General features: G+C 36.3%; 3 protein-coding genes and 1 pseudogene across 4 annotated transcripts in view; 1 reads left to right on the top strand and 3 right to left on the bottom strand.

Moving 5' to 3' along the window:
• Positions 158-4,067, bottom strand: LOC104734181 (auxin transporter-like protein 1). The gene is made up of 9 exons (XM_010453707.2): positions 3,693-4,067; positions 3,371-3,565; positions 3,014-3,202; positions 2,782-2,894; positions 2,447-2,630; positions 2,244-2,341; positions 1,441-1,648; positions 902-1,159; positions 158-492 (listed from the first exon to the last, which is right to left on the bottom strand). Exons 2-9 carry the CDS (start codon positions 3,560-3,562, stop codon positions 265-267), a joined length of 1,470 nt encoding a protein of 489 aa, XP_010452009.1. The 5' UTR covers positions 3,563-3,565; positions 3,693-4,067; the 3' UTR covers positions 158-264.
• On the top strand, positions 5,893-9,148 carry LOC104734182 (annotated as a pseudogene).
• Positions 8,345-10,930, bottom strand: part of LOC109125263 (josephin-like protein) — a 4,562-nt gene continuing 1,976 nt past the window's right edge. The window contains exon 2 of one of the 2 annotated variants that reach the window (XM_019234407.1): positions 8,345-8,497. In XM_019234407.1, coding sequence (XP_019089952.1) covers positions 8,388-8,497 — 110 coding nt within the window. In that variant the 3' untranslated portion in view covers positions 8,345-8,387. Of the gene's footprint in view, positions 8,498-10,581; positions 10,902-10,930 lie in introns of those variants that run through there. The other variant, XM_019234408.1, reaches the window with a different exon arrangement.
• On the bottom strand, positions 9,595-10,231 carry LOC104734183 (josephin-like protein). The gene has a single exon (XM_019234409.1). The coding sequence runs from the start codon at positions 10,190-10,192 to the stop codon at positions 9,752-9,754; it is 441 nt and encodes a 146-aa protein (XP_019089954.1). The 5' UTR covers positions 10,193-10,231; the 3' UTR covers positions 9,595-9,751.

The following is a 10,930-nucleotide window of genomic DNA, read 5'->3' on the forward strand; positions in this document are numbered from 1 at the left end:
GGAACCGCGGGAAAATCATGGCTCGAGGAAATAAAGACTGGTAAAACAGACCCCGGGAAGATACCTTTAGCTCAGAATCTCTCAAACCTCATGAGGCTTGCTTACTTGTACAAATATGGAGGTGTTTACTTAGACACAGACATGATTGTTCTGANGATTTCTTCAACATGGTTAATTATAGCCAAAAATATAGATATATATCCTTTTTATACATACGAAAAAGGGTTCAATCACACTTTCACACATCACTAGCGGCGGCTTGATTTAACGGCGGTGGTGACCTCCAGCGGTGATCGGAGCAGGAGGCGGCGGTTTGCATTGATAGCATTTGGCAAAGAGGCCAAAAGTGTCAATTTGTCTTATGAAGTTGGTCATGCTAGCCCATCCGCCAAACCCGAACCCGAGAACTAGGACCCAAACCACCACGAAAGCGTTTATCACGTAGACTGCGACCCAGCTAGGCAAAAAGAACGGTGGTTTTTCCGCCGCGTTCTGCCAGATCATCACGTACGTGTCAACAAAAAAACAAATCAATACATCGTATATATATCTTTGCATGAACCAATCTACTTATTTAATCATCAACGAGAATATATGTTAGAGACATTTATAAACTAGTCAATTGTAATATTAATGGTCACATTGTATACCATACGGACCTACCTCATTGATTTGGGATTAAATGCAAAAGTATAAGCCAGCTCATAACACTCTACCTATTTTATATCTCAATCTCTCTCCTCCAATAATTTTTCCCAATTTTTTTGGGGGTATCGATCTATTCAAAACTAGTATCTATCTAATGAAATAAATGTATGTCATCCACTGAATTCATAAAATCTACATACATTATAGCTGAGGAATGGTAAACATGTAAGCGAGAGAGGAATATAGGTAATACCCGGCGGGCAGAGGCGGTGCGGTAGGTGAGCATGTGGGCTAAGGCAGGGATGATGTAAACGGTGAAGCTAACTAGTAAGGCTCCAACTGCCGAGTTTATTGGCCCAAAAAACGGAAAAATGATGGCTAAGAACCATATCGGTACCACCACCGGTAGCCTCACCAGCGCTCTTAGACATATGCTCTTCGTGTGGTGCATTCCGATCGCTTTTTCCCATACGAAGTACAATGGCGTACACGCAAACCCAAATGTTATAAACTGTATACAAAATAAAACATTCATTAAGTACTTATAAACATTTTCATTTATAAAAATGTTATAATCAATTTTAATTAAATGGTTAGACGCATTGGTCTATCCATGTAACCTATATATAATATATAAGATGATTCGTTATATATAGTATTAATTTCATTATGAAAGAGAATAATGTTCTTGGGATGGACCGGTACCGTATAGTATATAAAAGCATGTCCTTGGACAAACCATTAATGCATATAGTGGAACATGTTACATGTGTATTAAGTTACGATAGGAACCTGATGGATGAGCATGAGGATGACGGCGGCATCACGGAAACGCGTTTTAGGGAGGAGAGAGAAAGCGTTTGAGTGGTTGAGAAGCTGGTCGCCGAAAGCCCAGTAGACGGCGGAGGCTGACGGAAGCGTTAACGTGAAGACGTACAGGGTCGCCATCAAGTAGATGCTCTTAAACTTCCTTGGTTTCCACATCGCATGCATTATTTCCCTGCAATTTTTAATTTTCTAAAATTTTTAAAAGAAAGAATACTATGTTAAAGGAAAATGGCATAAAAGTCTTAAATGTTGGATCCATGGGTCCGGCCAGAGATTGGCCGTCCGGTCCGACCACTGTGGTTACGTTACGTATAGATAAGATTTCCAATGATCGTAAAAATATGTTTATAAAAAAAAAAAAGTTCTTAACGTTTTTTAGTCTAGTATATATAGTCTATACTAGCTAGTGTGTTAAAAAGGTAAATAGAATTTTTCTGGTAAATTTGTCTTTATTTATTTCGTAATAATGATTTTGTCTGTTTGTGCGTTTAGTACAGAACCTAAAGCAACCGGCAAAAGCTGCATATATAGAAGCTAAAAGAGATGAGTTTTTTTAAAAGAAGAAACATGATCTTCAGAGTAATTACTTTTTCTAAAAAAAAATATTTGCAAAAAAACAATGGTGTATGTGAAAATAAATTATAAAATGCTTTATTCAATTAATTGTTAGGAATGCATCACTATTAACAACCTAGATAAATTGTTTAGTTTCTTTAATTTCTTTTTTGGCGAATTAGACAATGCATGAGAAAATTAAAAAGACTTACACGGTCACAGCGTGTCCACCGAAGGTATAGAGGATGTTGGTGGCACCGGTAAAGTACAACACAAGCTTGGTCGGACCGGAATGTGTCACACCCTCCGCCTACAAAACCAGCAGATCTCACAACCGGTTTAAGCCTCTATTGTTTCATTGTTTTTTTTTTTTGGTTTTTCCAAATTGATAAAAGCGATTTGATAGATGACATACCTGGCCATGGAGAAAAGCAGCGATGGTAAGGTACCAAGCAGTGTAGGTGGTCATGGCAAGGCCGAGGAAAGACCAAATACGGTAATTGTGGAAAGATGGTATGAAAACGGTAGTGGCACAACAAGCACCAAATATGTAAGTCCATGTCCTCTTGTCTAACCTATCATTTATGTAATATATATTGCTGCACCACCACACCAACAACAAACACACATAAATTAATTATATGGTATTTTGGTGATTAAGAACGTATTAGCCCCTATATTATAGTTATACTAGTAAATTTAAAAGATTGAAAAGAAAAAGAAAGTGGTAAAAAAAAAAGGAAGAAGTACCTAGCACAAGCAATGAGCTGGATGACTGATCCGAATAACAAGAAGGTGCAATTAAATGCGAGCCCCGCTGCTTTCCAGTACGGACCCAGCAGCCCATCAAGCACTTCAAACCACTTCCCATTTTATTTTTTTGTTTAAACAAAACATGCAATTCAATTCAGTATATACATACATGGGATTGAAATCAAATATGTTAAACTAAAATACTACATATAGATTAGGAAGAAATTACTTGAATAACGTGATTTTTGAAGGATTTGGCCTCTTGTTTCTCCATACGGGTACGATACTCGACGTAAAGAACACTGATGAGATAAGCAGTCCAAGACCCCATTAACCCATAGAATATTTGAAGCAATATTCCTGATAACATTCCCAACTGCGAGAACGAATACGGCAGTGTCAACAGCACTTGTGCCACCTGCATCCATTTTTTTTAATACAAACCTTATTTATTATTTATTTCAAGAATGTTTTATGAAAAAAAAAAACATCTAGGACAAACAGAAAAGAGTAATTTGGTCTTATTATAATAAAGAAACTTTGTTTTTATTTATTTATTTATAAACGTAATTATTAATGTACTTACTTGATTGGATGCACAGCTAAACCAAGCGTCCCAAGCGGACCCGCCATGCCAGAGGAAGCTCTTAATACTGAATCCATCGCCTTCGTGGTCTATATTCTCCTCCGCCGTTGAATCTTCCACTTTTCTAACGGCCACCTCATCCTCCCCGGAGACCACTATCGCCTCCTCCGCTTGTTGTTTCTCACCCGACATTAGCTATCGATTAATATGTTTACACAAAGAAAGTTATGTCTCGAGAAATATATAAATAATTGAAAAGGTTTTCTTGATTAGAAAAGATATCATCTTTTGAAGAAAGAAAAATTTGTCTTCAAGCTCTTACCTATTTTTTCCTTTTTGTCTGAGAGGAAACACAGAGACTTTAGCTCTATCTCGTTCTCCAACCTCCGAAGCAAAAGGCAGAGTCTTTAATAAATGATAAGGAGAGCCACAAAGACAGAGAGATAGAGAGAGAGAGAGAATGAGAAAGATTGGATGGAAGAGAGATATAGAGTGAAGAGCTCTGCTTCTTTAAGAATTGTGAGTGAGTAGGAGAGTAGTGTAATAACGAAGAAGTCTACTTATTAAAACAAAAATGCTCTGTTTTGAACTTTTAATGCGGCCGCCTTTGTTATAAGTGTATGTTCAGAGAGAGGTAAAAGAAAAAGAGAGAGAGAGAGAGCATAAAAGCAGGAAGTTTTTTCTATTTCTTCTTTCTTTTTACCTGCTTCTANAAAGCAGGAAGCTTTTTCTATTTCTTCTTTCTTTTTACCTGCTTCTATATGATTCCATCATTTGGACTTGTGTATTTAAAAATCGTCTCTTTCCACACTGTTTTAAAAGTTTATATAAAATTCGAATAAATGTGGTAATCTAATCATCCATGGTTTTGGTTTTGGGAATATGCGGAACTACCAAATACTAACACTATGGTTTTTACGACCTTTTTTTAGTATATTTTTTGGCCGGTCATATAGTTTTAATGAAATTTTAACTTATTGGTTTTTAAGCACTTGTCATATTCAGAGTGTTCACTTCACAAAATATTTCTATTATCATATTTTGTTAATCCATACACAAAAATTTTGACACTTTTTTAGTGCACATTTCTTTTGTTCTGTTGGTGGTTACTTCTTAGTGCACATTGATATTTCGATAACATATTTTTCAAAAATTTCTTGTTAATTATTCCCTAAAATCAAGAATGAAAATAAGAGAAGAAAACTAGATGGAAGAGATGGGAGTGAAAGTGACAGTGTAATAATATTAGCGTCGGCTTGAGCCAATAAGAAAGTAAACTTCACGCGTTCACAGCTAATATTACGCGCGTCATCAAAGCGCACTCCCTCTGTTGATGTTCCTCTACGCGTGCTTCCACTTATTCTCTGTGCACTCTCCATTTCTGTACCGTTGGATCCTATAATCATTATCATCTTTGCAAACTTATATATCCACTTAACTAATCTTGGATTCGAGCATTGAACTGATTAAAGTATACTATTATGTCTTTTTTTAGTGGCAAAAAACTGAAAAAAACAAAAAAAAGTTGTAGGATATGTGAGATCATTTGATTCAGAGTGTCGTCGTCATGGGTACGAATGTGTATTATGTATGAAACCATTTTTACATAGTTTACATTAGGAAGAAGAAAAAAAGAATATTTAAGTTATGGGCTTTTTAGTGCGTTATGAGCAACACAGAATAAGAAATGGACTTTGATGCCTTTGGGTCTTTTCAGATGGACCGAGACTTGAAAGAAGCAGCTTTCCAGTTTGATTCTTCGACTCAACGTAGATCACAATATAAAAGCACACGTACAGAACAAGATTTTATTAATTATCACTTTGATTTTTTCTTTTTCAATTCTTCTGTACATAGTGGGGAAATTACATATTCATAGTGGTCACTATTTAGAAGAATAGTAAAATTTGAAAATTATTTAGGCGATGAACAAAAAAAAGAGATTGAGAATGGAAAAAAATCTTGTCGAAGATTATGATATAAAAGTGGGTGGGAGACAAGACAAACGTCTACGGGATATGGTTATGTGAAGTGAGACCATTACATGAGATCGACCGACCAAATTCATATTGTTGGCATATCAATTCATTGAAAGGTATCTCTTTCTTCATTATTACTTGCAAAGATTTTATGCATCCCCTTACTCCAAAACTTATGCTAATATCTCTCTATGAAAAGTTATAATGAATATTGTCCGTTAGATTAATTAGAGTGGGTTAGTAGTAGTGACTGTTTCTAATCATAACAATACAAGTAACATCCAAATATTAAATCAATCAAATGGATGTGATTTTCCTTAACAAGATTCGCACCCAATGCCCTTGGGATGGATGTGTTAGGAGGAATCCACTGCTATTTCTGGTATNAAAAAAAAAAAAAAAAAAAAAAAGCTAAAATAAAATTAACTCATTGAAATTTTAATGGGCCTATTTATTAATTATTAATTATTGGGCTTGGGCCCAATAACGTACAAAGACACGATTAACGTTCTTATTTCGTCGTATTGGTTAGGGCACAGATCAAAAACTACAGAAGAAGAAAAGAGAAGTCTCCTTCCTTCCCTTCACTTGGCTCCAGCTTAAAATTCTGCTTTTGGTGTTACTCTTCTTCTTCAGTTAGGTAGTTGCTGCTGTATTTTGTGCGATAACTTGGTGGGTTCTTCTAGTATATCGAGGTAATAATATCCAAATAGTCTCTCTTACAGAGTGCCCTTAACGTGTTCGATAGAATGCCTCTGAGATACCTTTTGGCTTGACATATATCTGCCGCTTCCTTTTTTGCTGACCCTTTGTGTTCATTGTAGTTAACCAATTCATTTATCTTCTTTAGAAGACATGGGAAAAGCTTCTCGGGATAAAAGGGTATGCCTTCGAATGAAATTTATTTGGTTCTTAGAGCTTGAATACTGCACATTTCTCGGGAAAAAGATTTACTGAACTCGTGGATTGGTTTTAATTGTGCGTTGGCCAATTGTTTGTAGGATATCTACTATCGTAAAGCTAAAGAAGAAGGATGGCGTGCGAGAAGTGCTTTTAAGCTTCTTCAGATTGATGAAGAATTCAACATTTTTGAAGGTGGATGTCTGAATTTTTAGTCTTTTTATTTGTTTGACGACCCATTTGGAATTACCACGTCAGTGAATTGTCTCCCTCATCCACAGACTCCAAAGTCTGATCTGACGAGATCTTAGTCAAAAAACTATATATTGAATGAATGCAGTACACTTGAGCGAAATTTTTGCAGCTGAACAATGTGACATATCAAAGAATGACCACTTAAAACTTTCCAACTTTTGTCTTTTTGCCTATGTGCAGGAGTGAAGAGGGTTGTAGATTTATGTGCTGCACCTGGTAGCTGAAGTCAGGTCAGTTTATTTTTTTTCACAATGGGAATAATGTGAATTGGCTTAGTCAGTTAGCAGATCTCTTATGTGTGCATTATAACGAGTTAACTACCACCAACCATTTTGCATAGAAGAAGAGAACAAATGTTCAGAAAAGTCTAAAGCTTGAATTAGAGAGCTATTGAGATTATTAGGGTTTACTTTTATCACTGCTGTGATCTTTTTGCACAGGATTGTGATTGGGTTGCAATCTCAGTTAGCTGACAACTTAGCTCGGTTAGTGTACTGTAGAGGAAAACAGGAAGTGATAGACATGGGGAAATTGACTTGGGAGAGCAGGGGATGCTCTAGAAAATTCATTTCAAGATTCCTTGGTTGTTTTTTTCTTAGGTTATTATTGCTTGTTCCTCGATTTTTAAGTGGAGAAAATTAAGAGAACACGTTGTGAATCTTATCAGTGCACTTAATTTATAGGTCTTGAGTCGTCAATTATATCTTCCTGCGAAGTCTTCCGCTGAGTCAACGTAAGTTTCATACTTCTTAATTTATCACACTCTGTTTCTCCTCTTTAGTTGTCTAATTGTGCTAGTTCAATAATTCACTTGTTGAACTGATTTGTTGCTGCTGTAATACTATGCAGAGAAGGAGATCTTCCTCTTATAGTGGCCATAGATTTGCAGCCTATGGCTCCAATTGAAGGCGTCATCCAGGTTCAAGGGGACATAACTAATGCTCGGACTGCTGAAGTGGTAAAAATTTCTCGACCCCTATCTCATAGAGTTTGACTCTGTTTCTGTGGCTTACTGATTTTCGGTTTTTCTTAAGGTCATTAGACACTTTGATGGCTGCAAAGCGGACCTGGTTGTCTGTGATGGTGCTCCAGATGGTAAAACAGTGTATATAGTGTCTGTTTGGCCGTTCAGTTTTTACATGCTATCAATATAACGCCTTTTACAATTTAATCTGCAGTTACCGGTTTGCATGACATGGATGAATTTGTCCAGTCCCAACTAATTCTAGCGGTAAGTTTCTTGGCCTCTGTTTATAAGAATCGGTGTGTCGTGTTAGAACAAAATTTAGCATTAACCTGAAGCTTATGATGATATGATCATGAATAATAACAAATAACAAGCAAAACCTTTTTTTGTCAGGGCTTAACGATTGTAACCCATGTTCTTAAAGAAGGTGGAAAATTTATAGCAAAGATATTCCGCGGGAAAGATACAAGTCTCTTGTACTGTCAAGTAAGTTAAGATGTTGTGCTTATGAATTTAACTGTCAAGTAAGCTTAGATGTTGTGCTCACAATGTTTACTGTTGCTTTTACTGATATAGTTTAATTCCTCTTATTTGTAGCTGAAGTTGTTTTTCCCAACTGTAACTTTTGCGAAACCGAAAAGCAGTCGCAATTCGAGTATAGGTAAAAATAATACAACTTTCACATGTGCATATATGATTTCCTTACTCGAGGGTTTAATCATCAAAAATCTAAACGTTGCTTTTTCTTGGAGATTCTCATTGCATTTCTTTACTCTGTTTCTATAGAGGCTTTTGCTGTTTGCGAAAATTACGCTCCACCAGAAGGATTTAACCCGGGAGATCTGCACCGTCTCTTGGAGAANATTTTTGAAGCTTTGTCGATTGAACCCGAACCTGAATCGGTCAAACCCGTAGTTTAGCAAGACCACGTGGAGATCGAGTTTGATCTCGACATAGACGAACAAGAGTTTAAGAACTCGATGCAGTCCTCAATAGCTTCTGCACGGTGAGACTCCGATTCGTTTANTTCAAAAATCTGAAGTTCTTCAAGTTAGACACAACTAACGTGTGCAGTGTTGAGTAGTACACTTTCAATTTACTCTTCCTCAACCTAACGCTCACCTAAAATGCTCTCTTCATGTGAAGTTAACCTTTTGGGCAAGACAAAGAAATGTTCGTTAGTATCACGTCAGCTTCAAAAAGAGAATATTTTAATTTTAATTTTTTATTTTTTTGATACTGTTCTGAAGATTTTTCTATTTTCTTGGTACTCTGCACTCTGCAGATTGCAGCAGTGGTTGGCTTGAAGGACCTAACAAAGTTTATATACCATTCTTGGCATGTGGTGACTTAACCGGTTATGACTCAGACCGGTCTTACCCACTCCCTAAAGAAGCAGATGGATCTTTATACCAGAGTTTGGACCCGATTCAACCTCCCATCGCACCACCTTATAAACGAGCTCTTGAGCTCAAGAAAGCTTCAGCACAAAGCTTCAACTCTTGAGGTTTGATACAAAATAAAGAAAACTAAACAAACTTTTCGTTGGATTCTTTAAAAGCCTGTAGAGTTCAGGGACCTACAATTCCTATAACGCTTAAATGATTGTTATGATGAGCTTTTATGTTTTAAAATATACAAGAATCAGAATTTCAAGTTAAATATTGTTACTTTTAACTTTCTCTGCTAGGAAGAAATCAAAATATTGGGTCAAAAAAGAAGAAGCTTTTTCAGTCTTATGGTCCTTTGATTTCGACCTCTCTTTTTGAATTCCTAACTGGGTCCACTTTGTTTTTTTTTTTTTTTTATAGTTTCTATAAAACTAATATTTTTGCGTAGGATTAATGGTTTTGTGATATTCGAAAGATGCACAACTTGGAAAAGAAAAGTAAACAGAGATGTGAACGGTACGACTTAGAAACCAACATGATAATTTAAATAAATAACGTCATAACATCTAAGTCATGTTGAAACGATAACAATCCAAATGTCTTATACATATTTGATTTATCTACTGCATGTCGAGTATATTGTTGCCAAGAAGTGACAAGTTGGTAACAATTAAAAAAACAAAAGAAAACTTTGGTTTAGAGTTTGTTACGAAACTTTAAAAAAGAAGGAAGAATTATAACCTTTTAAGTAGTCACTAGCTAACTGAAGCAACTTATCATCTACACGCAACCCTAAAATTTCAAATCTTTTACATTACAAAAGAATAATAATAATAATTTTTGAAGCTTTGTCGATTGAACCCGAACCTGAATCGGTCAAACCCGTAGTTTAGCAAGACCACGTGGAGATCGAGTTTGATCTCGACATAGACGAACAAGAGTTTAAGAACTCGATGCAGTCCTCAATAGCTTCTGCACGGTGAGACTCCGATTCGTTTAGAGACTTTGACTTGGCCAGATATACAGACGACGAAGAGTAAGATGAGGAAGAGCAAGAAAAAGACGAAGACGACGGTGTCGTTTTCGTGTTATTACTCTTCTTGCCGAAAGATACAAAACGAAACGTTTTACCGACTCCTGCTCCTATACGCCGGAGTAATCTCCTTGCTGCCGGCGAGCTACTGACGCCAAAACTGAGAATTCCGACGACGACCCTCCGACGACCATGCCGTGATGAGCTGAGACCGGTGTGTGTTAGAAAGATTGGTTCGTCGTTTGCTTCTTCTGATTCCGGACTAAAGCTCACTCTTTTGAATCCTCTTTGAGACATATTCTTGTCTGATACTTTATCGATGAATGTCCCGAAGACAGAGAGTNGTCCACTTTGTTTTTTTTTTTTTTTTATAGTTTCTATAAAACTAATATTTTTGCGTAGGATTAATGGTTTTGTGATATTCGAAAGATGCACAACTTGGAAAAGAAAAGTAAACAGAGATGTGAACGGTACGACTTAGAAACCAACATGATAATTTAAATAAATAACGTCATAACATCTAAGTCATGTTGAAACGATAACAATCCAAATGTCTTATACATATTTGATTTATCTACTGCATGTCGAGTATATTGTTGCCAAGAAGTGACAAGTTGGTAACAATTAAAAAAACAAAAGAAAACTTTGGTTTAGAGTTTGTTACGAAACTTTAAAAAAGAAGGAAGAATTATAACCTTTTAAGTAGTCACTAGCTAACTGAAGCAACTTATCATCTACACGCAACCCTAAAATTTCAAATCTTTTACATTACAAAAGAATAATAATAATAATTTTTGAAGCTTTGTCGATTGAACCCGAACCTGAATCGGTCAAACCCGTAGTTTAGCAAGACCACGTGGAGATCGAGTTTGATCTCGACATAGACGAACAAGAGTTTAAGAACTCGATGCAGTCCTCAATAGCTTCTGCACGGTGAGACTCCGATTCGTTTAGAGACTTTGACTTGGCCAGATATACAGACGACGAAGAGTAAGATGAGGAAGAGCAAGAAAAAGACGAAGACGACGGTGTCGT

Source organism: Camelina sativa, chromosome 13 (genome assembly GCF_000633955.1).
Source record: "Camelina sativa cultivar DH55 chromosome 13, Cs, whole genome shotgun sequence".
Taxonomy (NCBI): Eukaryota; Viridiplantae; Streptophyta; class Magnoliopsida; order Brassicales; family Brassicaceae; genus Camelina; species Camelina sativa.

What these genes read in the sequence shown, in the direction of transcription:
- LOC104734181 (XM_010453707.2), bottom strand. Translation starts at nt 3,562, where the DNA reads ATGTCGGGTGAGAAACAACAAGCGGAGGAGGCGATAGTGGTCTCCGGG. An exon ending in TTAGCTGTGCATCCAATCAA is followed by an intron (nt 3,203 to 3,370) that starts GTAAGTACATTA and finishes AAATGGATGCAG; the next exon opens with GTGGCACAAGTGCTGTTGAC. An exon ending in GCACCGCCTCTGCCCGCCGG is followed by an intron (nt 493 to 901) that starts GTATTACCTATA and finishes ATGATCTGGCAG; the next exon opens with AACGCGGCGGAAAAACCACC.
- LOC104734183 (XM_019234409.1), bottom strand. Translation starts at nt 10,192, where the DNA reads ATGTCTCAAAGAGGATTCAAAAGAGTGAGCTTTAGTCCGGAATCAGAA.